At 54.5% G+C, this 27,467-nt stretch overlaps 9 protein-coding genes across 9 annotated transcripts; 2 read left to right on the top strand and 7 right to left on the bottom strand.

The window, feature by feature from the left end:
• Positions 1–540: 540 nt before the first annotated feature.
• PG985_011585 (uncharacterized protein) lies at positions 541–1,601 on the bottom strand (the record flags this gene model as incomplete). Its single annotated transcript, XM_066831352.1, has 3 exons — positions 541–919; positions 1,034–1,305; positions 1,389–1,601. The coding sequence occupies 3 exons, from the start codon at positions 1,599–1,601 to the stop codon at positions 541–543; spliced, it is 864 nt and encodes a 287-aa protein (XP_066679402.1).
• Positions 1,602–1,642: 41 nt separating this feature from the next.
• PG985_011584 (uncharacterized protein) lies at positions 1,643–2,589 on the bottom strand (the record flags this gene model as incomplete). The annotated part of the gene is made up of 3 exons (XM_066831351.1): positions 1,643–1,865; positions 1,959–2,283; positions 2,364–2,589. The coding sequence occupies 3 exons, from the start codon at positions 2,587–2,589 to the stop codon at positions 1,643–1,645; spliced, it is 774 nt and encodes a 257-aa protein (XP_066679401.1).
• Positions 2,590–3,754: 1,165 nt separating this feature from the next.
• Positions 3,755–4,596, bottom strand: PG985_011583 (uncharacterized protein; the record flags this gene model as incomplete). The annotated part of the gene is made up of 2 exons (XM_066831350.1): positions 3,755–4,375; positions 4,543–4,596. The coding sequence occupies 2 exons, from the start codon at positions 4,594–4,596 to the stop codon at positions 3,755–3,757; spliced, it is 675 nt and encodes a 224-aa protein (XP_066679400.1).
• Positions 4,597–5,768: 1,172 nt separating this feature from the next.
• Positions 5,769–10,683, bottom strand: PG985_011582 (AAA domain-containing protein; the record flags this gene model as incomplete). Its single annotated transcript, XM_066831349.1, has 6 exons — positions 5,769–6,092; positions 6,276–7,582; positions 7,639–7,956; positions 8,150–9,128; positions 9,428–10,618; positions 10,669–10,683. The coding sequence occupies 6 exons, from the start codon at positions 10,681–10,683 to the stop codon at positions 5,769–5,771; spliced, it is 4,134 nt and encodes a 1,377-aa protein (XP_066679399.1).
• Positions 10,684–13,121: 2,438 nt separating this feature from the next.
• PG985_011581 (myb family transcription factor) lies at positions 13,122–14,177 on the bottom strand (the record flags this gene model as incomplete). Its single annotated transcript, XM_066831348.1, has 2 exons — positions 13,122–13,583; positions 13,653–14,177. 2 exons carry the CDS (start codon positions 14,175–14,177, stop codon positions 13,122–13,124), a joined length of 987 nt encoding a protein of 328 aa, XP_066679398.1.
• A 2,822-nt stretch (positions 14,178–16,999) lies between these two features.
• PG985_011580 (ATP-binding protein) lies at positions 17,000–17,575 on the bottom strand (the record flags this gene model as incomplete). Its single annotated transcript, XM_066831347.1, has 1 exon — positions 17,000–17,575. One exon carries the CDS (start codon positions 17,573–17,575, stop codon positions 17,000–17,002), a length of 576 nt encoding a protein of 191 aa, XP_066679397.1.
• Positions 17,576–19,800: 2,225 nt separating this feature from the next.
• PG985_011579 (quinate permease) lies at positions 19,801–21,737 on the top strand (the record flags this gene model as incomplete). Its single annotated transcript, XM_066831346.1, has 4 exons — positions 19,801–20,005; positions 20,083–21,281; positions 21,350–21,502; positions 21,564–21,737. 4 exons carry the CDS (start codon positions 19,801–19,803, stop codon positions 21,735–21,737), a joined length of 1,731 nt encoding a protein of 576 aa, XP_066679396.1.
• A 2,606-nt stretch (positions 21,738–24,343) lies between these two features.
• PG985_011578 (uncharacterized protein) lies at positions 24,344–25,504 on the bottom strand (the record flags this gene model as incomplete). The annotated part of the gene is made up of 2 exons (XM_066831345.1): positions 24,344–25,138; positions 25,205–25,504. 2 exons carry the CDS (start codon positions 25,502–25,504, stop codon positions 24,344–24,346), a joined length of 1,095 nt encoding a protein of 364 aa, XP_066679395.1.
• Positions 25,505–25,921: 417 nt separating this feature from the next.
• PG985_011577 (uncharacterized protein) lies at positions 25,922–26,923 on the top strand (the record flags this gene model as incomplete). Its single annotated transcript, XM_066831344.1, has 1 exon — positions 25,922–26,923. The coding sequence occupies one exon, from the start codon at positions 25,922–25,924 to the stop codon at positions 26,921–26,923; it is 1,002 nt and encodes a 333-aa protein (XP_066679394.1).
• Between the last annotated feature and the right edge of the window lie 544 nt (positions 26,924–27,467).

The following is a 27,467-nucleotide window of genomic DNA, read 5'->3' as shown; positions in this document are numbered from 1 at the left end:
ATACCACGCGTGTAGTAGCGGCAAGGGGGAACAGACCCAGGCACAGATAGATATATGCCCATCCGCGTCAGGTCGGGGTATAAAGAGGAGCGGTAACGGTGATCTACGGTAGCACATGGTCGCGTTCCACATTACTCTGCAGCTCGTATCGCTATCGGATGTATAGGGCTCTTGGCATGCACGTTGCTGACACTGGGATGATGATCTTGCACCCAATAGATACTCCTGTTGTCCATCGTCCGATAGGGGGACGCCAAGCTGCATATTTGATGTTGCATTACAACGTCATGTGCTGACGGGATGCGGGGCCTGGTCCGTCGGCCGTGTCGCACATGCTAAGTGCATATTGGTGACACTGTTCTCCAACAAACGAAAACGTCTTCCTGTAGGAGTAATATGACAGCTGGCAGATTTGCGGAGTTCCGTCCCGGCCTGGGCTAAGCACTGGGCTGATATCTGATTAGACTATATCACCTGAGTGGGTTACCCCTTTTACACAAAGGCCGCGACTTCTTTTCCCAAGCGTCCCATGTTTCCCCTTCATACCTTGATACTCTCCAACTCCCTAGCATCGCTCTCCCCCCAAGGATGCGTCCTCTCCACCTCGCGGATCAGGGCCTCGTGCCCGGGCGTCCGGGGCCGGATTGTCGCCTCGTAGGGCGCCGGGTGGCTCACGATACCGCCCACGAACCGGCTCCCCTTTTTCTCATGATTGGCAGCGGATCCTGAAATGTTGAAGACGGCCAGGGACTTTGCCACGGTCAACCACACCGATTGCTCGGCCAGCAGCTTGCCGGGACACACGCGTCGCCCGAAACCAAAGACGAACTCTGGGTGCGGCGCCGGGTTGGGGCCGAGGAAGCGCTCCGGGTTGAAGGTTTCGGGTTCCGGGTAGACGGACTCGTCACGACTGTAGAGCCTTTGTAGGTAGATGGATTAGCTTGTTTTCCTCGTATGTCGCCGCCAGTTCCGCACCAAGGGAACCGGCATCGAATATACTGGAACAATGAAAGAAAAGGGACAAGCAACTCACCATTGACTCGACAAAACGATGGCCCCCTTGGGGATCAGGTACCCCTCGTACACGTCGTCGGCGGTGGCCTCGTGCGGCAGCCCCATGGGTGCGATGGGGTGGAAGCGCAGGCACTCGCTCATGACGGCGCCGACGTAGGGCAGCCGCTCGCGGTCCGCCAGCGTCGGCAGCCGGTCGGTGCCGATCACTCTATCAATCTCCTCCTGGGCCTTACGCTGGGCCTCGGGGAAGAGGGACATGACGAGGAAGAAGGTCGACATGGTGCTCACGCTCTGGGTCGTCGTCGTTAGTCCAAGAAGAATCCCGGAAACCGGTATGTATGTAGCGATGAGACCATCAAACAAGGACCACTTACCGTATCAGCACCTCCGGAATACAGCGCACCGGAAGCCCACTTGACAATGTGCTCCTCCTCCTCGTTCATGTTGGGCGACTTCTCGTACGCCAGGGACAGCACCGACGTGTTGTTGCGCCCCTCGGCCATCTGCTTGCGGACCAAGCCGCTCGGCCGCTCGACCAGGTCGATCAGCGTCGCCTTCCACTCCCGGGCCGTCTGCTTGAACGACATGCCGGGTAACCAGTCCGGGAAGTGGCGTACTGGATCCTACGTCAGCTACTCTCCTCTGAGGAGGGTCTGCCAAAGACCACTTCGGTTGTAATAGTAGCAAGAGGGCACTTACGAATCGGCACCATGTCCACGAGCCAAGCGCCTGGGATCATGGCTTTGGAGAACTGGTCCATTGCATGGTCGGCAAGTGTGACCAGGGGGTCTTCCTTGTGAGCCTCGATCTCGTAGCCATAAGCAACCTTAAGAATGATGGCACCGGCCTCACTGTTGAGTCACAGAACACACAGTCAGTAGGCAATACGAATTCATAACCCCTTGGTTAGAGGAGAAAAAAGGGGACCGATATGGAGAACCCACGTCCGAATATGCTCCCGCAACGCCTCAGGCTTTTCGAGCACCCGCAGCAGGAACCGCCGCACCTCGGTCTCCTGCAGCTCCGCGTAGTTGCCCAGCGCGGCCCGGGTCCCGACGGCGCCGTGCAGGAACTTGCGGATGGCGCGCATCCCCCGGTCGGCCGGCCGCAGGGCGAGCATGTACTTCCAGCCGCACAGCTCGCCGCCGAACTCCATGCGGGCCCGGCCCGAGTAGATGCTCGACCGGTTCTCCAGCAGCTCCCGGGCGCCCTCGAGCGTGCTGAGGATGACGATGGTGGTGCCGAAGGCGGTGACGGAGCTGATGGGGCCTGTTTGCGAAGGAAATTCAGTCAGCATTTGTTTTTCGACTTCTTCGTTCCGGTCTTGCCACACGGCTTGGCATACGTACCGTAGAGCGCCTTGTGCTTGGCCCAGTGCTCCCATTCCAGCGCCCCCGCCGGCGGCAAGTCGCCGAGGTTGCCCACGATGGGCTTCCCCTTGGGGCCCGGCGGCAGGGAGTATAACGGCTTGGGGCGATGCGACACTTGGAACAGCTTGATCGCCGCCCAGACGATTATCCCAATCAGGACGCCGGAAATGAGGGTATGCGAAGACGACATGACGGATGACGACATCGTTGAAGCAGGAGGTCCTTTTCGTGTGGCGAGTATACAGAACCCTCCCACCAAAGCAAACAAAGAATCAATCGACCGTTGAATATTATTCCATTACAGCCAGAGGTTGGAGAATTGGGTAGCATCCATCGCCCACAGAATTTATAATTTTATCCAGGCATTGCGGCTAAGTGCACCTAGTGTCACCTATATACGAAGTACGCAGTAGTCCCTAGGCCTTGGCGGGCGAGCGTTTCGACCCAAAACAGTAAGCAGCCCGCAGGAGTGGATAGAGTGTGGGCTCCCTAGTGTCCAATCGCAGTAGCGAAAACGGCAGATACTACCCAAGCCTCGCTTATTGGAGGGGTGTCAATGCTCTGCAAGCGTTGTTTGAGACCCGGCGCGATGGTATGCCGACGTTGGCGTTGGGGGTCTCGAATACGTGGTCTCTGGTTGGTTCGTTTCCGGCGCTGCAGCAGTATGACAGGATGCTGCAGGCGCCTGAACAGAAGCAAGGGAGCACATGTGCGCCCGAATGAAACTCTAGACCTGAAAAGTCTCGGCCCGGAGATGGTGCAATTGGATCATGATCCTGCAGATCTCACAATCTGTTGCTGTCTGCGTCTGTTTTCTTTTGCGCCTCGTTGAACGTCGCCAGATGGCACTTCTTGGCCAAGTAATCAGATACTGTGAACTGTGACAGTCAGGGGTCGTCCCTGCCCGGCTCACGTGGCGCAAAAGTAAGCACAACGGGTCGAGTACCGACTGATCGGTAATCTTCCGACAGCGCCTCAAGCTTGGCACCATCGAAGAGGTGGTTTAATCTTATCTTACATAAGGTAACAACGACATATCTTGGTTGCTTCTTCTTGACCCGCACTGCTTTTGCCGATCGTGGGATGTTGCCCCATTCGGTGGCCAGGGTTGAGTATGCAGAATGAGCAGCAACTGGCCATGCATGTTGAGTAGCTAATGCCGATGGGTCAAGCATTGACGGATGCATCATTGAATCGCTGTCTTGAATGGTTGCACAACAGATAGAATGGCACATGTGATCCAAGATGAAGTGGTTGGGGTATGCATTTTACTTTCTTTTTGGTTTCTCAACTAGGACACCTTTGCGACCACTGCTAGACACGTAGTGCATCATAGTCTCCATCCGCTTTCATCAACCCTATCTCCCAATCTAAGGAGCAGCGACACGAGTCTCGCACTTCTTGACCTCGCCAAACACGTTCTTGAACTCGGGCATGGCCGCCAGGTTATCCAGGTACTTGATCGCGCCCGGCGCCGCCTCGCGCATCTTCTGGTCGATCAGGAAGCCCTGCCCGAAGAACAGGGGGCCCGCCACCATAATATCCGCCATCGTCAGCTCCTCGCCGACGAGGAACTTCTTGGCGCCGCCGTCGGTGGCCTGGTCCACGCGCTTGAGGGCGCGCTCCAGGTTCTTGGCCGCGTTCTCGTAGGCCGCCTCGCTGTACGGCATGTACTTGAGCACGCACATGACGAAGGCGGGCAGGACCTGCGGGTTCAGCTCCGTCTCGGCGAAGCAGATCCACTCGGTGATGCGGGCGCGCTTCTGCAGGTCCGCGGGGCCGCCCAGGAGCTGCTGGGCCTTGGGCCCGCTGCCGGCCAGGTACATGGCGATGGCGGCGCCCTCGGCGATGCAGAAGCCGTCGGCGCCCTCAAAGGCCGGGATCTTGCCCATGGGGAACTTGGACAGGAAGTCCGGGGTCTTGGTCGACTCCATCTGGAAGTCGGCGGGGACCTCGACCTCGAGGCCGTTGATGTTGGCAACCACCTGCGCCTACATTGGGGGAAACAGGGGTGGGTTAGCTTGACTGTGTCTGCAATGGTATGGGAGTGGTGTCTGTCTGTCATCGCCGTTGATGGCAGTCAAGTCATGTGACCAGACAGACACCAAGAGGTGACGACAGAGTGAGGTGGAGAGAGAGAGAGAGGGGTGGAACGTACGCGCTGCACGCGGAAGTTGCCGGGGTAGGAGTAGATCTTGCCGAAGGGAGCCATGTTGAATAAATTGATGTCGGAAGATGACGTTGTGTGTTTCCGTGGTAGTATTCTAGTCGTTGAGAACCGAAGGTGGTGGTTGAGAGAGAGGTTGAGATTGAGCTATTCACAAATGAACTACTGGAGGAGAAGGGAAAGAAAGCGGGCGCTATATACTACTTAGGGGACTTCCGTCCCATGGTCCCCCTCCCCACAATAGTCGTGGGAGTGTGTTGCGGTTGCGGTAGGACCCTTCAATCATTACCTCAGGATTGGGATCCGAATCGTGTCCATGTTCCCCCTGGGCCCTGGTCAGCTCAAGCTCGAGGGTTGGTGATTTAGTCAGCAACAACTCTCTAGGTACTGTATCTACAGTAATACAGTAGAGACGCATGGAATGGAGGGGTTCGTTTTATGTGGACCCCGGACCCTCCCACGTTCGCGCCGGTCTGCCAGCTAGCGGCGGGTTCGTGGTTGGACGATTCGAGACGGTTCCCTCGGCTTGCGTGGCAGGGCGATTGATTGCTGAATCTGCATCGCTTAACCAAGCAATGCTGCTGCATCTGAGTCGGCCGCCATGAGCGGCGGCCTTGGCTTCCGAAACTTCTTCTCGCTGCTTGTCATCATGCGACATGTTGTAATCGCCATGCCCTATCTCGCAAGCGCTATACCACTACGCTACTGAACATGAGCTAGATATGTAAGTAGCCAGCCATTGTCCCTTTATCGACTGGTAGAAATTGATATGTAACCGGCCTTCAATTCTCAAAACCCCCACCATGTACGCATAAGTCCTGCATGGCCACACCGCCTGTCCAGGAAACGTGGCAAGCCCGCAGAATCTAACGGGATAATGCAGCCAGCTTGTTCCGGTGTCATGTAGTTAGGTGCTAACTTATTCAGTCTTCCTGCTGCTGCGCCCCAATGTACATTTGTAATCAATCAAGAAGACCTTCAGTCAATGAGACTGGGCGCAATGCCTGCCATACAAGCTCTGGTTCATTCATCTGTCTATCGTGCAAGTCTAATGCTACCATGTGTCCATCTCTGACTTGGTGTCACAGAATGTCATCATCAGCTCTTCTATCGTACAGGTCGTCTCAATTCTCCCAGCAAGTCCATAGTTAGCACATCAACATCGACACCTCAATGCATCAATCATGTCTCTCACGGAGACAATAACGCCATCGTCCTTAATGCCCCAGATCAAACATGGATAGAGCAGCCTCCAAGGTATTGCCCGGTGATCCGGCTTCTTTCACCGGTTCATCTTCCATGCCACTGACGCCTGCACCGCATTGGGTGCATTTCGGCTCCGAGACGTGCATGCTGCTCTCGCCCAAGGTGAAAAGATGCTTGTTGGTGCAAGTGTACCAGTCCCCGAATCTCGACTCGCACTTCTCCTCAGCGCAGGGTGCACACGGCTCGTTGCACTTGTTGCCGCAGACCGAATGGCTGCATCGGACTTCGCATGGTGCTGCACATGGAGGGCAGAGCGTTTTCCCATGGCACTTCCCCTGGCAAGAATGGCGACACTTGGCGTAAGGGCGGTTGCAAGTCGCCTGGCATCTGTACGTCGGGGCACTGATGTTGACGCAGCAAGCCACCGTAACCTATCGATTCTCGGCGTTAGCATTTACTCTTGAACAGGAAGGGGAAAAGCACTACAAGTGACTTACCGTGTGTCCGCAACCGGGTACAGTCTTCTCAACGTTGGCTTGACAAGCGATGCTTTCCAGATGCTGTGCCTGCCAGCAAACTGCCGAGGTAGCGACATGACCGCATTTGAGCTTGAAATGGACATCTTTCAGTTGCACTTCGCACTGTGGTGTACACACATCTCCACAAACCCGACGGCAAGCATGGCCGCAGCCCTTGAGAGGCCGTGGGCATGGTTCCAGACATTTGGCGGCGTTGTGAAGCAGATCCGCGTGGCATCGATACATGCAAGCATGACCACAAGGCAGGCGCCGATCGCAGGCAAGGTTGCAGCCGCCTTCAGGTGAATGCTGCAGGAAGTGATCCGGTTCTGACACGAGCAACGACGATTCGGGATGGCGAGGACATTGGAGCTCCAGATGGTTTCCGATATTCTCGTTGCTGCCAAGAACACCCATAACCTGGTTCCACATGGGAACGTTATCGTAAGTCTCGGAGTTTCCGATGATGTACATGCCGTGCTTGGCTCTCGAAAGAAGAACGTTGATTCTGTTTGATGTGCTCAAGAAGCCACATCTCTTCTCCTCGTTGCTTCTCACCAAAGATATAACCACCACCTTGGCTTCCTCACCCTGGAAGTTGTCGACCGTGGCAAGACGCACACTCTTGAGCAGGGATGACTTGCTAGCAGTAGGTGGTTGGCTACTGGTATCAAATGGTACTCCAGCATCGTCCATATCGAGAGAGTTGAGCTCCTCTGTGTCCAGGTCACCAACCGATATTTCCACAATTTGCTGCATTCTGCGGCGAAGGCGAAGCAGCTGACCAAGGTAAGGTGTAATCACCGCAATATCATCTGACCCATAGGCTCCTTGGCGAACCAGGTGCTGAACAAGTGCGACTGTCATCTCAATCTCAAATGAGTTGACGTGGGTTGTTGAGGTGGGATCAGGTTGAAGAGCTCGATCTTCGGGCGATGAATGGTTGAACCAAAACAGTCGTTTCTTCATTCCACAAACCTCGGGATAGTCGACCACCGACCCTCCATCCTCCAGATCGTGGTACAATGTGCTACGTACCAGCTCGGAAATCGACGGGTGCATTCGTCTTTGGGTTTGAAGGGTACTGTACGGTAGCATTTGGTCGTCGTCGTGCGGTGGGGATACAAGACGCTCGAACATGGATACGTCCAGCGAGTATTGGGCTCCTCGGGGATTTGTGCTTTCCAGTTCGTAGTTCTGGATTTGCGGCTTAAGCTGTAAGTTGTCTCCAATGAATATGGCATGCTGGACGGAGGGGAGCAGCGCCGTGAGGCTGTGCGCTTCGAGCACTTCGCCTGCTTCTTCGCCTGAAAAACAAAACGAGTTAGCGACACGCAGATGACCAAATCAGAGATCGACTTACAAAGCAACACCTTGCACTGCAGTCTTCGCAGCAAATCCAGATTCTTTGCGAGACCAGTGGTGGTGATACCCACAACGTCTGCCTCCGAAAGACAACGAAGGTCAACCTCTCGTGCAACTCGGTCACGCTCATCTCGAATAGGTTCCCAAGACTCGTATTCCTCCTGGAATTCTTCGATGAGGGGGTCGCGTATCTCATGAGCCCAGTGACAGTAAAGCTTCTGGCGCTCCTCGTGCGTCATAGTGGAGAGGTCTGTATCTAACAGCTCGGTCACATCGCGTGGAACGGCGTTGGTGGCGGCACCCTGTGTCCTGGCACCTATTGCTGTCGGCATTAGTATTTATTCGTATATGAATGAAGAGGGTGTCCCAGGAGGGGATGACCAGGAGGGAATAATCAGGATGGAGTAAACGCAACTTCTAGAATACGCGTTACGTTTCACCCGAGAACATTGGGGTAATACGGAATAACCACCGGAATGTGGGATAAATCAACGCTGAAATCCACTTACCACCGTATAACCACTGCTCCATCCGCTGTTGCTGACGATGGACGACAGTCTGGAAACCTTCGTCGTCTAATACTTCAACATCGTCGCACAACTTAGTGTGATAATGGGGATAGTTATCCCGAAGATGGGCGAGGATTGAGGTCTTTGAGAGACATGCTTCAAGTTGGTCGAGGTACGCCTGAAGAGATCCAACGTGGGAGTCAATGTTGCCGTAAAGACCCCGCAATGCGAAGTTTTCTGATCTCGTGCGATCAGCATTCTTGGCAATAGTGTGAAGGTTAAAGTCCGCGAGGCGTGTGGACCTAGATCGTGAACCGATACGGATGATCTGCCCAATACCATATTTGTCGAGGAGATGCTCCAATAGCTGATCCAGGGCATGATTGGTGTAACAAACACACAGTATAGGACCCAGCTCAACACCCGCTTGCTCCTTGTTCTGGAGCAAGACTTGAACCAACTTCTCTCCAGTATAGCTCTTACCGGTCCCAGGAGGCCCTTGAATCAGAGCCAAGCCCTTTGACAGACTGGTCAAGAGGGCTGCGGACTGGGTAGCATCAAGTGTTGAATGTTGGCTTAGTACTTCCGGATCAAGAGGATCATAAGGGCCACATTTCAAAGGTGTATCATCATCGGTCAGGCTGCTGAGGTCGAAAGCGAAGTCCGGCATGGTGGCGTATCGGGGAGGAGGCACATCCACCAACCCAGCTTGTTGTTGATCGGGAGCAATCAAATCCACGAAAGGTATGTCAGGCGACTTACTCATCTGCTGCAGGGCCTCGAGGGTATGCTGAAAAGACGGAAGCAGCACACCTGGGAATTCCACCAGGCATCTTTCCTGGTGCTGGTGAGGACCAATCGCTCGAAACCATTGCAAGGCTTCTAGTGTGTTGGATTGTTTAGGTTCTGCCAGCAGCAGATGGACATAGGCGTAATCGGCTCTGTCCGCGAGGGACGCCTTCTTGGGCGAGAAAGCGGCCTGCGTCCCTCCACTGCCCCAACGATAACGAGTCGCTTCACTGACGACGCAGAAAATGGTTGATCCATCGTTGCAGATGACGCACACCTAGCGAATAAACGGTTAGTTTCTCTTCACAAGGGACTGGAATAACCGGAATAACTGGAATAACAAAGAATAGATACTGGGATAACGATGAATGTACACTGGAACAGGAAGGAATAAACGGGATACCTCATGGGGAGAATTGGAATGAACGATACATCAAGTACCGATGTGCCGGGTGGGAGGAGGAGGAATAAACCATAAAAGCCACTTACCAGACCACCGGGCTGCATACGCTTCGAGTGAATCCACCATTCCTCTCGACTGATACTGTCCCTTTCCCTCGCCGGTTGTTCGAATCGGACCAGTAAGTCCAGGCCTCGTGATCGATGAAATTCGGCGTTGATCGCTTCCGCCTGGCGGTAGGTGAATGTTCTGATGAAGTTCTGGTTTCTGGCCTGAAACTGGACCGCTTGGGGGTTTTGCATCCTCTCCAACTGCGTGCGTACAGCGTCTCGAAACTGCCCTACCGTATCTTCTCGGAGAAGGCGGAACTCTCGATCGATGCGACCTCTGATGCCGGGGTGATGGAACGACGTGGTGTCATTGGTGGGCAGATATTCATCGCTGGTAGATGTAATCTCGGCGGGGGTTGGCAAGATACTGATATTCTCAATATCCACGTGGTCGTTATCGTGCCGGGGCCCCGTAGATGAAAGCGTGCCAGGGAGATTCTTGGGAAGTACGAACCGAGTAAGTGGTCCGACAGCTTGTGGTTGTTGTTGCGGTTTAGCATGTGGCAACAAGTCGCCTAATCCCAGACGGCGTTTGATGTAACTTAACCAGTGCTGTGCTTGGAGTTCAAGGTAACTACCACTTTGGTCTTCCAGCAGGGGCTCTAACTGCCCAACGATGGCGGAGAACTCTTGGTTGACGATGTTGTTAGAGTTGGAATCGAGCATTTTAGATAATACTCCTAGACTCAGCTCGATGATGGAAAGGGAGCTGGACGGCTTCTCTGCCGATATGACATCGATGATGAACTTATATAATATCTTCATCCGTTGCCCCCCGATCCCATACAGGAAGTTATAGATGGCGAAGACTTCCTGCTCCAGCACAGCCGAATTCACCACGCGTTGATGGGTGATGACGCGCAGGAACGGTTCGACCTCAGCAACCCACAAGGTCAGTTTTTCTTGGCTCGATGAGGCTTGAGGCATGACCTGCTCAGCTAGAACACGAATGACTTGCAAGCCTTCGTCCTTGCCCAGGGTTTTGATCATTTCCTGGGAGGTGCCAATCTCGCCGTCAACAAGCTTGCGAGCCAGCTCGAAGAAACGGAGACGCGCAGTGCGATTCGAGGTCGCTTGTCGGATAGTCCGTTTCCAATCCCTCAGTTCGGTTTGGTTGTTGACCTGCTGAGGCTGAGGATCACGGGAGCTGTAGTTGCCTTGGAATGTTGGCTGTCGGCTCTGAAAGCTGGTATCGCCTCTGGGTGCGAGCTGCTGCCTACTTTGGGAAACAACATGGCCTGGAGCCAACGACTGTGGGTTCAACGACTGTGGGTTAAGATAGGTCGTTTTTCCATGCTGTCCTGGCTGTCGCCAATTGGTGACTTGTGACGACGGATATCTGTTCTGGGAAGGGACATTGAGTCGTGAAAGTGATGACTGCTGCTGCACCAGGGACCTGGTATTGCCTGCTGGTGTTGAAGGTTGGCGGGTTGGGTAGCTGGAAACGACTGTCTGCTGTCGGAAGGGGTTGTTGCTACTCAACTGCACCAAGGGCGTCTGCTGGCTCGGTGAGCCTGTGCCAGTGACGGGAACATCGTGCGAGTACTTGCAGATTTCCCCAAAGATGCACTCGCCGGTACTTGACCATCTGGGGCAAGGTAGCTTGGGTGGCTTAGAGCCATGGGGAGGCCCTCTATTCATGGCGAAGTTAGTACTTTGACATGGATGACGCCGTGGTGGTGATGAGAATCAACAGTGTAATATGTTGATCTCTTTTGATGGGTAGAAGGATGTGGTGCAGAAGGGAATCCGAACACTTCAGACTCAACAAAACGGTTTGATGGATGAGTTGGAAGAATTTGCAATACGAAAAGTGAAGGAAGTTGGTTGTTGATGGGGGTGTGGTGACTGGTGGAAGGAGGGACGGGTTGGCAATTGCTTTATGGTGGTGGGGTGACTGCCAAAACCGCGGGTAGCAGCACAATAATCTCACTTCAAACTGAGACTGAAGTGGGAGTGCAACGGAATGAGAATCTAAAGATTCAAAAATCGATTGGAATGCTTTGGGTAGGTTCGTGGAAGCTGTATTACTGCTGTGGCAGAAAATTGGCTGGCAAAGAAGTGGTGAGGTGGATGTGAATGGGACGGATATTGGCGGATTGGAGGTAACGTCAAGATGGGAGCAAAGGACCACTGGAATAAACCGTACTTGCCCATTGGGTTACAGCACCTCTGTGTCTTTGGTAATTCCAATTGCTCCCCGACTACGCCAGGCAAGTAATCACTTGATATTTCCCCACTGTAACAGTCGTTCGACTAGAATAGTAGCTTCTTGGGATGGATATTGGAGACTTGGCTGGTTTGTGATCACAGGCTTGAGGGGGCAAGTACAATGATGTTAAGCAACTTGCGCCAATGTAATCGATCGATTTCTTGCATTTCTACCTACCTTACCCGAGTATTGCTATGCAACAGCTTGGGAGGAGAATCATGTATTCGCTTTTCGGCCATCGAACCCGAAATTCACGCTCGAAGTTGCAGGAAGCGCGAGGATGGCATCACGTCACAAGGTAAGCAGATGGGCACTGGCTGGCAGAACAGCATGAGTTCCACCAATTGAATTCGAACGATTAATATGAAATAAATGGCAATATTTGACCATGTCCTGTAGATGGGCTTAGAAGTTTCCCACGATGTAGAGACCTTCTACATATGCCAACTCACCAATGCAATTTGGCGCGTATCTGCACGAACATTGATGGAGTGAAGTCGATTGATATTGCCAGGCATCAATCCCCAGCGCTGTAAGTTGGGCCCCGCTGTAGGATGGCTGATGCGGCGTTTGGGCGTGGGGGTGGCGGTGCCTGGAGCATCCGTTAGAGGGAGCCTTCAGTGGCATTTTCTGGCCATTCAATCCTCCATCCTTCCAGAACGCAAGCAATCGCCCGCCCGCAGCCTGCAAGACAGGACTGCACCTCAATGCAATGCAATCCCATCTGATCAAGATAGAGTAAGTGCGATACTGTAAAGCAGATGAAGCACGATCATAAATTTTCTTCGAGTTGACAACTTGTTCCATTGTTACTAATGAGTGTTGTCTTTGCCTTTGCATCCATCGCAAAGCGACTTGGGGGTCCTTTCCTCCGGCCCCTCTTAGTAAACATACAGCGACCATCTTCATCTTCCTCCATCTCATCCTCCCCAAACGTCCAAAGGTATCTTTCTATATAGGCCCGAGTACACAAGAAATATATCCATCGTTACCAAGCAGAAACGAAAACAATATAGGCCAACTCGATTGCAGAAGTGCAGTCATTAGGGGGGTGATGTAGCGGCATCGCTATGCCGAGATAGTGTCGGGTCGGGACATGTCCAATCGTCGCGCGCCCATGTAAAACGAAAACGAGAGTATCCCCTATGCCATTCTTCCTCTCTCCTCAACAGCGTGGTCGCAAACGACCCAATTTCTCGAAAATCATTGAAGTAAGAAAACACCGAGACCGATTTTATGTAACGCCGAAAACGCCTGTGCTCACTGAAAAGCCCCCCGGGAAAAGACATGATGCAATGCTGTGTCGTGAAAGAGAGAGAGACAGAGAGAGAAAGGATTGTCATCAAGCTCTGCGGCGCACCGAAAGAGCACGTGTCCCACACAGAAACTCCGTACACCGACAAGCAAGAAAAAACAAAGTGCAGGCGAAAGGAAAATACCAAGACGCCATTTGGAAGACCGTTATATGCTAGAAGCCGCGCCTGGCCGGTTGATGATGGCATCGATTCCCATATCGACGCTGGGGAGTCTTTGCCCGTGGCCAAGATACGGGGAGGCCCCGGAAGATTGATGCGAGTGCCCGGCCATGTGGCCATATGCTTGGGCTGTAGTGGACGAGACGGACGAGCTGTAGCCCGAAGAGAGTCCGCCCGCGTTGGTGGTGTAGTGCTGGTTGTACGCTTGATGGCCGAGTTGCATGGGAATACCGCCGTGGTAGGAACCACCGGAGAGCGAGTCGGAGCTGGTAGTCTCGGGACTACTGTAGGAGGCGTCGAGGTCATCTACTGGGGTTAATCCAATGCCCGAGATGCCGCTGTCGTCGTCATACCCGTGCGAAAATACGTTTTGGCCAGCCTCCGCGCGCTCCCGTCGAGCCCCGGCACGTGACGCATTCTGGATGTTCTTCAGGCCATTGTTCATGCACTAGATCGCGGCAGTTAGTACGGGGAACGGCCGGCTTTCTCCTGCGAGCAAAGGGGAATGGGAACTGACCTTGGCTTCGACAACGCTCCACTTCTCGCCGACTCGTTGAGCTAGCGGTTGCCAGATCTCCTTGCGCATGTCCATGTACTCCTTGGCGATCCTCTCCAGCTTGCGTGCGTCCCAGTCGTCGGCCCCCTTGCGCTCCATTAGCCGTTCGTGCCGTTTCCGGCAGGCGTTCGACGTCTTGTTGGGGAAGTAGTTGCTCTGGATCTGGTTCCAGTTGAGACCCTGTTGCCGGGCCGTGATGAGGTTCTTGTCGTCTTGAGGCGACCAAGCTCCAGAAGACGCTCTGTGCGGTATCGACTGGGTGGGCATGGCTGCGGCGGCTGCGTACTGTTCGTATGCCTGTGGGGCCATGGCAGTCTGGGCTGTTACGTTTGACGGAATTGTCTGGTAGAAGGCCGCTTGGAGCGACATCTGCTGCTGGCGGCCATTATATCCAATATCCAGGGGCTGAGAGGGAGCAAGCGAGACGGGCATGGCATGAGCAAAGGGGTTATGGGCCGCGCTGGAGGAGCGAGTGTGTTTCGGCATGATGAAGAACGTATGATGGGTATCAAGGAAGAGGTGTGATATGTTTCAGGTCCAGCAAGTGTGTATTACAATTAGCGAAAGCTGGGCGTGTGTGTGTCCGGTCTGTCGCCAAGCTGGGAGGTTGCCACAAGTGGGAAGAGAGCCAGATTCACTGAGGACAAATCGTATCAAACGAATGAAGCCAGGAGATGAAACGAACGGGGCAAGGAAATGGCAAGGGAAGTAGAAGATGAGACAGAGAGAACCGATACGAAAGAAAACGGGTCGATGATGCTGTAGCGAAAGAGGTCCAGGAGGGGAAGGCGACCAAGCGGGACGGGTCACAAAGTGGACGCGACTCTTTATAAGTGAAGCTTTTCGCACAACGACAGCCAGTAGCGCAATGAAACTCGTTGGTTTGGATGCTGCAGACCGATCCGGGGCGGTGGATCTGAAACGGAGCTACCAGGCTCGATGAAGGCAAGACTCTCGACATGGACTGCAGGATAGATGCTGAAACGGAGAGACTGTGTCTGAACGAGCGGATAGGCAGCTCAGTGAGGGTTGATATTGGTCGAGCGCGTCGCTGGGGTAGCGGCTGTCTTGTGTTGGGCGGTTAGGAAAGATGGCCCGGCATGGCATCTGAGGGCGGCTACAGAATCAGAACCTAAAAGGACCAGGGGGTGGAGAGACACATTGCCATGTATGTACCGAGCGAAAGTCGAGTACGGCATGATGCTGATCAAAAATAGTACCAGACTGCAACTTGGTATCAGTAGCCGCCAGCCTTGATGGGCATGGAAAAGTGGGACGGAGGTGGGTGTAGAGCAAGTGTATGCACTGCGGGAGGAGGGCACAGGAGGGGAGCTAATCTCCTTCGGGCCATTCAGACAACAGCGACGCGCTTGGGATTGATACACCTACCAGAAAATCCCCAACGGCAACAACACCATTCTTCAAAGTGAGTGCCATACATGGATGGCTTAGGCAGGCAGTTCGCTACATTGCACCGAAGTTTCTCTGCCGTCCATGCGCAATTGACACCACCCTCATTGCCTGCCCATCTTCCATCTTTGGGAAGCAGCAAGAGCGTGCTGTGCGTTGGAAGCGAGCAATAAGGCGCAGACGTCACACTGGCGACCGAATTGCCAACAAAATCAGATCATATCATGTCGATGAAGCGCAAAGGACATGACATGCTGAGGCCAGGCAGGTAGGCGGAGCTCGCTCTCGGGCTGGAATGCCTCTGTAGTGGTGGCCCCCAGAAGCTTGAGCAAAGATCCCCAGCAGAGAATCCTCCATGACGAGTAGGTCTCGGGTAGCAGCAGAAAAGAAGAACAGAGGGGCAGCTGGCGCTTGATTCCCTTGGCCCCAGAAGCCCCCATTTCTGCTCTGGTCCGTCTTTACTCCTTACTTCAGGGACAGGGACCTCGTGCTGGGAGTCTGCTGTGTTAAAGATCGAGGTGCAAGGTAAAAGGAAACAATTGAAGACGGGCGGGCGGGAAAGCCGACGTGGGATTGGCTGGAGAGGGGAGGGTATCCAAAATAAGAAGTGGCTCTGCTTGGAGGCGCGCGTCTAAATCGGAAGAAAAACCACCACCAACACCGGGTCGTTCGCTCATTGAGGCAACCAAGAATTCAATACCATGCCGCTTAGGGTTAGAATCGTAGTTGGTCTGGGGATATTTTTGGACAAAAGGACATTGATGGAAAAGGGACAGCACATAGCGACCCCCGTTGTCAATGCCATGGTCGTGGTTCAGCAGCAAACCCGTTGTCGGACTGCTTACTCCGTATTACGCCTGTCTGTTGATAAGAGAGAAACCGGGCTGCTCGTCACGTGAGGGAAACATCAAATTGGTTCAATTCCCATTCGTTGGACAGACAATTGCCAGTCGTTGGAACCTCTTAATCGATGGAGGTTGGCTACATCATCTCTTTGCCTGTTAGGTCAGACACTGGAAATAGATCTTCTTCCTACATCGGTATTTTGCCCAACTCCAACGTCTGACAGATGTTGGATATTGAAGTGAAGAGGGTCAAGAATACGCGCCGCTGAAGGACAGGAAGCGGATGAGCAGTTGAAGATCAGCGGCGCAGTGGCGCTTGAAGCGATACCCGTCGCGTTTTCCGTCCGATCGCGCGAACTCCTCCTCTTTTCTGCCCCCATCAATTGCGGGTAGTAAGGGTAGGTAGGATCCACCTCTTGCTGCCATCCTGCCGCCCACGAGCAGTTCATCACCAGTTCATCTGCCATCTTGCTGCTTGCCGTTTTGACATCTTACCATCGCCACCATAGCGGCACCGAACCTTATTTTGGCATGCATGCACTTGCACTTAGGTACCCGGTTTCCATGTTTCACCATGCGCGCCTGCAATGGCTAAATCTGTAGTCTTCCTCCCATCAACACTGGCTGCAGCCGCCCAGCAGAAAATCGATAGGCGTGCATTGCTCAATAGACCTAGCTGTCTGCACGGAGTGCTTTTCTATCATCAAGTTCCAGATCCACAGTTGAGTGACTGAGTGCGCTGTCCGTTATGTTTCAGCAGCCGCACACGAGACTGCCCATCCTTGGAAAGCAGCAGGCAAGAAAGCTACGGCGCCGGAACCGCGCACTGAAGGTCTGCATCCGACCCGTCGGCTTGCGTCTGTCTCCTTGACCTAGGTGGATCCATCTCAACTTGAAGACTTGTGCAATGACCAACACGCATTTGGTCCAGAATCTCTCCCATCCCATCGTTATCCCAGGTTTCCTTCGCTCCCATGTAAAATCAGCTGAGATGGCATGTCATTATGGAAACGGGAAATACCCACCCACCTAGCATATACTTGCGCACTGACCTTAGCGGTCTTGCATCTGCCTGAGGACCTCCTCCAGGCTCACATCCAGACTGCCAGCCGTCGTGTCTACGATGATGACATTCTTTTCCGGGCGGCAAGGATTCGCGAGCCTCTGCCTCAACACCTCCTCGCCCCGGCCATTTATGCTGGCTCCAGCCGGTGGGCAATCGATCCCAGTCCGCTGGCTCCTCATGGGCTTCCTGGCGCTGAGTCGCTCATCAAGCAGCGCAATACTCTCGACCCTGCACTCGACGTACCAGTATGCGCAACCATGGCGTCCCGCGAGCGCGATGCCCTGATCGAGCGTCTCTTGGTAGTTGCACACGCTGTCAATTATGACATTTAGCCCTTGCTTGACCGCCTGTTCGGCCATCGCCCATTGAATCCTGTACGCGCTTTTGGCGACTTGGTCAAAGGGGTTGTCACTGTAGTCTTCTAGGAGTGATGATCGAATGACATCGTGGTCGATGACTAGGCCGCCAATGGAGCGCTGAAGCAGCATCGCCATGGTGCTTTTGCCTGCGCCTGGCGCGCCCGACATCTGAACCACCAGCTTCCGTGGTCCTGGACTACTCATTTTGGCTGGTTATGATCCTTGTCGCGTTTTTTCTTTCGGGAAATAGTGTATGACGAAACATCCGACCGGTGAATTCACCAAGGTTTTCTGATGCTGAAAGACAAGTAGACAATATGTGATCCGACCAAGGTCGATTAATTGATCGATCGCGAGAGAAGGTGCTTGGGTGCCTGGGCCACCCAAATTTGGCCAAGCTGCATGCCATGCTTGCTTTCTATTGATTTTGAATATGAACATACAGAGCACGTCAACCGCCAATCAGACTTCTACATCTATGCCAATGGTTTGGAAGACAACCGCCGATAGACAGCTTACGAGACTTTCGACGTGTTCGCCGTATTGACTTCTTTGTCTGTCGTCTTGCGACTGGTGTCGCGTTGCCAAGTGTACATTATCTCCGAAGATTTAGTTAAACCATCACTCCCGTCACCCGTCTGCCGATGCGGGTCGTACCGGTACCAAGACTATTAAGCAGCCGACCGCTTGAGACACCGCTCGTATAAGCTTATCATCGATGCGGACTAATGAGCTCATCCAAGTTTCTGCGCTAGTAGAGCTATGTAATTGAACCGGCGGGATGGCTGTTCTTGATGGGAGCTGGCATCCTCTCGCCCTAGAGCAGACGCATTTACCCAGGTAGTTCATTGGACTATGATGCAGCTCTCTGCACACCCGGGACCGAAAGGCGAACATCTACTGGACTAGCCTCACCCTCCAGCAGCCAGCAGCGTTGCTGTTACCCTTCCACCGGGTGGCCGATCTTTGGAAGCCGCGTGGTATTTCGACTTTCTGTCAGATCTACTCGTGCGTTGGGGTGTGCCAAATGCTTACTTGCTGGTGGTGGTCTTGGCAAAAAGGCCCGACTTGCTGCAGCTGGAATCCGTCCATAGGTCTGAATGCCTGTCATTACCAGGCAAAGACTGGTCCAGCTGGACACAGGGAGTCTCGGCCATTGGTGAGCGCCGGCCAATGGCCCGACATATTTATGGTGACCTATCCGCACGCATGCGACCCCGTGCGTGCGGATATGAGAGAAGGCCCGATCTTCGGGTGATTTCTTCCACGTCAGAGAGCCGTTTCCCCTTTTACTGTTCACCACCTTTTGGTCTTGGATTCTCTCCTAGACACGACTCTCGTCGCCGTAAGCAGACCCGAGCAAGGGTCGTTTGTGGTTATTTGGCATTCAGGCTAAATGCGAAGAGTCCTAGAGGCTCCACCCATTTACCCCAAAACCCCCATGGCCACAATAGACCGATAGTGGGCTCAGGGAGCGCTGGGCGAATCCTGGGCAGGCCTGGAGCCTGGGGTTCAGTGGGTTTTCCTCCGCAATCTCCTCCATATTTTCTCCAAATCCTCCCCGCATTGAGCGCTGGAGATTTCGGGGGCTATTACCGGTAGCGACTGGCACTACCGGGAAAAGTCCCCAATAAGCTTTTTTCTCAATACGGGAGGCCAAGATGATGCAGCCATTCATTCATTAGTCGCCATTCCTGACAAGCACGCCGTGGCATGACACGGGCTACTCATCATCATCAACCCATCACACGGCACAGCATACTCGGCGTCAGATGGCGGTCAGGACAGCAACAGTTCCCAGAGCCGCAGGTCGACCAGTCGTCGCGCGCCGAGAAAGACGAGGCAGAGAACGGCACGGCGAACCATGTGGTCTCTTATTACCAATGTTCCGGGTTGCCATTTATCCAATACCCCGGTCCCCTGGCCATCTGCAAAAGGAGCTTCTGGACCCATACGGCTGCATGGGTCGTTCGTTTCATGGGGTGCCTCGCCAGCCAATGTGATTTGTGCGGAAAGCCGGTTCGGCTTCGAGTGCCCTGTATTCCAGACCGTTCAATGGCACCGTTTCTCCGCACCAGGCTAGCGAAGAAATGGGTGTGCTGACCGCGCTGGGCCTGCATCGTGAATCCTACCTAAGAGTCGGGAACTGCATAGCTGTAGTAAAGCAATGGAGAGATTGGGGCCAGGCAATATATTACGGGACACCCCATCTGCAGTTTCTCCATTGATCTCTTTCCCCTTTCCCCGAACCCATCCCGAGGCGCGCCTTTACTTATTACTGCACCTGCTTGCCCACCTTCGTGCTGGGTCGGGCCGTCGTCAGTTCCTGTCGGACACTCTCTGCCAAGGAGCCAATCTTTGCTCAACAAGATACCCACCCACGGGTGCGCTGCCACTAATAAAAAGACGACAAACCATCGCTGCTCATCATGGTCGCCGCAGATACCGGGGCGGCGCTCTACGATGCCGCCCTTCAGCGTCGCCAGAACCTCATGGGCAAGAGTGGCCCCATGGCTCTGGTGAAGAACTTCAAGGTGTTCCGCATCGCCGCCTTCGCTTGTATCGGTGGTGTTCTGTATGGCTACAACCAAGGAATGTTCTCGGGTCTTCTCACAATGCCCGCGTTCGAACAGCGTAAGTCTATCTTCTCATAAGTATCCAATTGGAGTATCAGTCACACATATAGCGGGCTTGCACTGACTGTAGCCAAGACATGGGTGAATACGCCCCCCTCGACCCCACGGCAGACCAGACCAAGAAAGGCTGGCTGACGGCCATTCTCGAGCTGGGCGCCTGGATCGGCACCCTGCTGTCCGGTTTCCTCGCCGAGGCCATCTCCCGAAAGTACGGCATCCTGGTGGCCACGACCGTCTTCGTCATCGGCGTCATCATCCAGGCCACGGCCCAGAGCAGCACCTACCACGGCATCCTCGGCGGCCGCTTCATCACGGGTATGGGCGTCGGAAGCCTGGCCATGATCGTGCCCATCTACAACAGCGAGGTGGCGCCGCCCGAGGTGCGCGGCGCCCTGGTCGCGCTGCAGCAGCTGGCCATCACCTTCGGCATCATGATCTCCTTCTGGATCGACTACGGCACCAACTACATCGGCGGCACCGAGCTGGGCCAGCAAAAGGACGCCGCCTGGCTCGTGCCCGTCTGCCTGCAGCTGTTCCCGGCCCTGGTCCTCTTCGTCGGCATGATCTTCATGCCCTTCTCGCCGCGCTGGCTCATCCACCACGACCGCGAGGGCGAGGCGCGCAAGAACCTGGCGGACCTGCGGGGGCTGCCCGAGGACCACGAGCTGGTCGAGCTCGAGTTCCTCGAGATCAAGGCGCAGTCCCTGTTCGAGAAGCGCTCCGTCGCCGAGATGTTCCCCCACCTGCGCGAGCCGACCAACTGGAACATCTTCAAGCTGCAGTTCGTCGCCATCGGCGCCCTCTTCAAGACCATGCCCATGTTCCGCCGCGTCATCGTCGCCAGCGTCACCATGTTCTTCCAGCAGTGGACCGGCATCAACGCCATCCTGTACTACGCGCCCCAGATCTTCCAGGGGCTCGGGCTCAGCGGGACCGAGACCAGCCTGCTCGCCACGGGCGTCGTCGGCATCGCCATGTTCATCGCCACCATCCCCGCCGTGCTCTACGTTGACCGGCTCGGCCGCAAGCCCGTCCTGGCCATCGGCGCGCTCGGCATGGCGTCCTGCCACTACATCATCGCCATCCTGGTCGCCAAGAACGCGGACCGCTGGCAGGAGCAGGCGGCCGCCGGCTGGGCGGCGTGTGCCATGGTCTGGCTCTTTGTCATCCACTTTGGCTACTCCTGGGGACCCTGCTCTTGGATTCTGGTGGCCGAGGTCTGGCCATTGAGCACGCGCCCCTACGGTGTCTCGCTTGGCGCCTCGAGCAACTGGGTAAGCTTATTGCTCCACATTCCTCCCGTGCTCATTGGCTGTGCTATATACTAACGTTCCCTCCCCAGATGAACAACTTCATTGTTGGACAAGTCACTCCTGATCTGCTTCAGAAGATTGGCTATGGAACCTACCTGCTCTTCGGTATCCTGACCACCATCGGCGCCGCCTTCATCTGGTTCTACGTCCCCGAGACTAAGCGACTCACTCTTGAAGAAATGGTACGTATACGACTGCAATGTTTTCTCGCTGGTGTGCATAGACTGACCAATCTCGATGTAGGATGTCGTGTTCGGCTCCGTCGGCACCGCCCAGGCCGACTACGAGCGCATGGAGGAGATCAACAACGAGATCGGGTTGACGGCCATGATCTCCGGTATGGGCGGCCATGGAAGCGACGAGAAGCATGCCATTGATCCCACGAGCGAGAAGGTGGCAGTTGAGCAGAAGGCATGATTGGGCTGGTTTGATGTTTGGATACATACCCGGTTAACCCTGGCGTAGCCAGTAGGGTCAGGGGAGCCAGAGATGACAGAGCCAGATTTTGCTGCTGACATGGCTTACCAGCTAATCTTCTGTCGTATTTACCCCGTTAATACTACTATATCCGGATGTAGATTCATAAATACATTGATGGATGTTACATTGATCCTAGTCTGTTTTGAACCTAGTTATCTCATCAAACATCTAGTTTTTGCTTGGCAAAGTCGGTCCGGACTTCACGTTCTTGGCCCCCGTCATCGTCAGTATGTGAGAGATGGAGAACGGGAATGGTGTGGTTCAAGCAAACATCTGACTTCCCTAATGTGAAGCCCTTCGCTACCAATGCTACCCTGGCACCGCACCGCCACTACACAACAATAGACTGACCCGACACTTTGGAACCGACGTGCCATTCTTGGACCCCTAGCTTACCACACGGCTTACTACGCGTAGTAGTACTAGTCGATACATAGCCCAAACAGATCCCGATGGTGACGCATATAGCAGATGTACATATGCATGCATGTGACGTTAACCTTTCTCCTTTCCCTTCCCCGCTGTTCCACATGAACGATCTGCTTAGCCCCCAGAGCAAACAGCATACCGTTGAAAAAGCTCTTGGGGTCAACACGTTGTAGAGAATTACAGGCATATTGCAGTTGCTACCGCAACCTGATACAAGTGGCAGTGCCTTCATTAGATGCACCAGGTTGGACTCCAAGCAGGGTCTGCAGCTAAGATTTAGACTCGGCCGAAATGAAAAGGGGCAATGCTGATATGGTGATGACATGTTCGCAATAAACTGCCATATTTCTCTGACGGCGTGGTGGGTTGTTACCGGAACACCGCCCGAAAGTAGCAAACATAGCATTCGCCCATGCTGCATATGCAGATCATGGGTTCGAGCCATCCGCCCCCAAACTTACCCCTTCTTCATCTCGCGTCAGCATGCTGGTAAGCAGGTAATCGAATGCAGAGAGCAAGCGAGATAGATATAGTGCGTGCATACACATGAAACCCCCAAACATGCGAGCGCCCCATTTGTAAGCATGTTACCCGCGTGGGGTGGCGATGCTCTTTCCCACAACAATATCACCAACGGCAAGCAAACAATATTGTTAGCGACCTTTAGCGACCTATGGACTCACGCCAGAAACGGCTTATGAAGTACCGAGATTACAAAGGTCACGGGCACTTAGAGTGCAATCAATTGCCAATTCGGCGGAGTTTCCCCCAAGTTCAAGTTCGGTCAAATGAGTCCCATATGACTGCGTCCCATCCGGACAGGTCCCGGCTGACAAAGTTCCGACAGCAATGATGGCGGTCAGCGTACGTACAAAGCTGCACACAGCCACGGCCTTCAGAACGGTGCTCTGTAACTACTGCAAAGTTTCCATTTGCCTTTCTCGGACATGCCCGGCTTGACGTCACCTGCAAAGACTATCCGAGGGCTTACACCGGTTTCCTTTGGACATCAGTATATCGGTCCGATTGACTGCCCTGCAAATGAGATACCACCAACAAGTGTCTCCCTAGAGCTCGCCCGGAAGCTATTTTGAGAGATGTGAAGGTGGAGGCCAGGAAGAGCCATATCTCTTGAATCGGCTAGTGCGGATGTCTTTTGTTCGTTCACAGGAAGGCTTGAATGGATCCAAGAAAGAAAGAGGCAATAACTAACAAAACAAACGGCGAAAGGCTCACTCTAGGGCCCCCTTTCAGGGTTCGAAGAAGTGACCTACGAAACCCCCATTAAAAAAGATCTCACCCATCGCTTGCCTTTTCTGTATCATGTCGCTACGGCTCATCCAACCCCAAAGGGCGGATGCTGAAACTTCAAGTTAAGGCATGTGCATTGGCAGCCTGAGGCTTTGAAACTGGGCATCACCTGTATTTTCAGGCCCCCTGCTTTCAGGGGCAGAAACTGCATTCCTTGGCGTGTGGTGTAAGAAACTATTCGACTGAACGTACATACTCAAAGAGGGGATGCCTGCCAAAGAAAGAAAAAGAAAAAAAAAAAAAAAAAAGAGGAAGTCCAGAGTACAGAACCCAGTAGGATTTATTCCAGATGTAATTCCTCTTATCTGAAGTTGGCGAAACGAGTAGCGTGGGATCAAGGGGCACTAGCATGAGCCAGACAGAGATCCCATGGCCCCTTAGAATATCCGACCCTCACCCTTGACAGAATGCAGGTCAAGAAAAGCGTCTCTGTTGACAAGAAGTTTAGGTTCGTGTTGTAGTAGGACATCTTCACGAGGAGTGAGATTCCATTGGAACGGCTTTTCTATTCAACGCTTGCCATAAGAAGAGCACATAGGCCGGCCCCTTACGAAGACTTGTCACGTAGCGAAAGACATGCGTCTACAACTAACCTCAACCTCACTGATTACTTTGCCTTTACCGAACGATGAACTTTGGAGCACAGTCTTACCCACCCCTTGTTTGAGGGGATTCATGGGGAGACGAGGGATCCATTGAAAACTACCTACTGTTTTTGGGGGGTTTTGTGTTGTTTTGTTGTTCTTGCCCTAGGATGCGTCGTCATGTCATCGTGAAGAAGTAGAATATACTCTTTACTGCGCCTAATACATGCGCAGCACCTCGGGCACCTCCATGCCCAGGAAGAGCTTCATGACCACCATGGCGGCCAGCTTGGGCTCCATCTTGATGCCGCTCTTGCCGATGCCGAGGATGAGCTCGAGGCGGTACTCGTCGAGCCGGGGCGGGATGTCGAAGGTCGAGGTCTCGGGCTCGCCGCGGACCATGCAGCCGCAGCACTTGTCGCTGTCGGCGGTGTGGTCGCTCATCATACTGTTGCTGTGCGACGACGAAGAGACCGACGAGGAGAAGGACTTGTTGGAGGAGCCCGAGTAGGACTTGTGGGGGTCGTTGGCCTTGTCCTTGAGGCGGCCGTGGTGGAAGACGAACTCGGTCCGGTCCGGCTTGGCCCAGAAGACGGCGTGGCAGTTGGTGTCGGGGTTGCCGACGATGAGGGTGGCGGCCCCGTTGAAGGCGCCGTCGCCCATGTCGAACGCCAGCACCCGCAGCTCCTCCTCGACCTCGCGGGGCAGCGTCTTGGACGGCTTGGGCCTCGCCGGATCGGCCCGAGTAGCTGGTCGCAGGCGTCGGCCGCTGCTGCTGCTGCTGAGTGGGGACGATCGCAGGGAACCGCTGTTTTTGCGGTTGAGCGTCTTCGAGGGGGTCGGCAGGCTTCGGACCGGGGTAGACTTGCCCTTGCCGAGGCTGATGTTGCTGCTGTTCTTGACGCTGAGGGGGGTCCGCGGGCTGGGGCTCTTGCAGGTGCTGAAGGCGACCGAGGCGGTGGAGGCTGAGGAGGAAGAGGACGAGGGCCGGCTCGGGATCATCTTCCGGGATTGCTGTTGAAGGCAAATGGTTCGTGATTGTGTACTTTTAAGCTGTTTCTGTGTAGATATCAAACTCACCTGGTGGTTTCTCAGTCGCGACAGCGAAACAGTCCGGGCCAGGGTAGAGTGCCTGCCATGGCGCTGTTTTAACAGCAACGGCTCGAACAAAGGCAATGGTTCGTTTTCTTTGCCCGCGTGGCCGTAGCCGTAAGGGCCGCCTTGTTTGAGGGCCAAGACATCGTACAAAGGCAGCATCAGGTCGCCGGGGCTCTTCAACAAAGAGAGCCCCGCTTCATCACCGCCATCATAGTCGACAAAGGCATCGTCACCACCACTGCCAAAGTAATTGGCGGGCAGGTGGTGAGGAGCGAACTCCATCTTTCCATCCAATCAAGGAAGTCCGGCGCGGTGAAAGAAGGAGGTCGGTCGACTGAGGACGAACAATGAGGTTGACGGCGGCCCAGCCCGTCTGTTTTTTCGAGGAAACAATACGATTGTGCTGCAACTGATACTGAGAACCTGGGGCGCCAGGCTCTGAGTAACAGAGCAAAATGGTTGAAAGAGAAACAATGAGCCGAGGGTTCGAGTTTAAAAGGGAACCCCCCGGCCGAGTCCCCATTGCTTCTTTCCCCTTCCATTCGTAAAAGAAACCCCCCTCGAAAGCCAACCCCCCCTTCTTCCTTCTGGATACTCTGCGAAACAACTCAGCAAAAAGGATCCACCACGATCGAGAAGACCCCATCATCCCCATCACGAAAGAAAAGAACGGTAAGCCATCGAACGTTTCGACCAATCATGGCCGCCGCCGTTCTATCCTCCCCACACTTACCCTTGGGCCCCACCCTGGGTCAAGAAGCCGCCGCCGCCAACCACCAGCAGGAGTGGAAGTCGCCGGACGACTATCGACGCGAGCTGATGATCGAGTATGCATACGCCGAGTATGGGTACGTCATCACCGAGGACGAGGCGGACGAGATCTTCGACCACCCTGACTGGTGGGAGGACGTCGACGCCTTCGTCGAGTACATGCAGGAGGTCAACAGCTTCGGCAGCCGCAGCGCGGATGTCGCCCTCCCAAGTACGCTGCGCGTGTACACGGATGCGGAGCTCGACGCCATGGAGGAGACGGGCGACTTCTACCCGCCGTCCCCGCCGTCCCTGTCGAGTGACGACGACAGCGACGAGTCCTTGTATGAGGAGGATGAGGAAGAGCCTCTGCCCCTCTATGAGCCGCGGCAGCTGCCGGCCTACGGTGAGTCCCTGCCCGCCAAAGCCCCGCCTACTTACATGGAGTCCGTGGACGCCATCTTCGCAGCGCTGGGCCAGGAGCTCGAGATGCTCGGACTGGTGCACCACGTCGACGACCATGCAGAGGAGCAGCGGCCTCAGCAGCCTGAGGTGGTGCTCGAAGAGGAGGAGCCTGAGGATGAGCAGCTAGACACCCTGTCCCGCTGGCTCGGATCCCTGACCGTCGTCCCCACTACCCCGCGGGTATCGATCGAGGTCGCGGCAGAGGAAGAGGTAGCCGCGATGATGATCGACACCTCTCTTCTGCCTCCAAGCCCGAGCCCTCCTCCCAGTCCCATGGTGCTGGAGACCCACGAAGCCGTGCAGGTCACCATGGCTGTCGCCACCCCGGCCCTCGTCGTCCTGTCGAGGCCGGAGACATCCGCCCCTCCTCCTCCTGCCACCCGCCGCGAGCGCTTCAGCCGCCGGGTCCGCAAGGTCAAGAGCACGCTGTCGCGCGGGCTCAAGGCCATTTCTTGTTCTTCTTCTTCTTCTTGTTGTTCTTCATAAGAGCATTACGTCCATGATCAGCACCGACGGTAGAAGTTATCTAATAAGATAGCCCCCGTTTAGTCGCGTCAAGGATGTGCTCTTAGCAAATGGCGTTTTGGGAAACGGGTTCGGGTCCGGGTTTGGGGCGGCAAGGTAAGTCCGCGTCATGGTAGGTAAGGAAACGGTGTTCAAGGTAGGCCGGCAGTTATTGGTTTTCGGGTTACAAGGTAGCCTGCGCGGGATTTGTTTATTTGTTTTGTTTACGTTGAGTTGCGCCCGCAGGCATTCCTTTTGTTTTTGTTCAGTTTGGGTACAAGAGACTCTCAGTAGCTGTTTAGTCAATTGAGCACACTCACTCCCACATAGCTTCTTCTCCTGTTCAAGTGACCTTCATTGGTAAACATGACAACGACGCCCTGCATGCGATATATCGGCGCATTCACACATACGCAAGTCACTCCAGGGATGTGAAAGCGACAGTGCGGTTTACCGATTTCAATTCCAAGCTAAGTGCAATCAATGTTCATGGTCGTCAACGCAGCGCATCTCTCATGACACATCT

Source organism: Apiospora marii (genome assembly GCF_038362585.1).
Source record: "Apiospora marii strain CBS 49790 chromosome Unknown utg000009l_segment0_segment0, whole genome shotgun sequence".
In the NCBI taxonomy this organism is placed as follows: domain Eukaryota; kingdom Fungi; phylum Ascomycota; class Sordariomycetes; order Amphisphaeriales; family Apiosporaceae; genus Apiospora; species Apiospora marii.
Note: the sequence above shows the minus strand (reverse complement) of the source record. Positions and strands in the feature narration are given on the sequence as shown.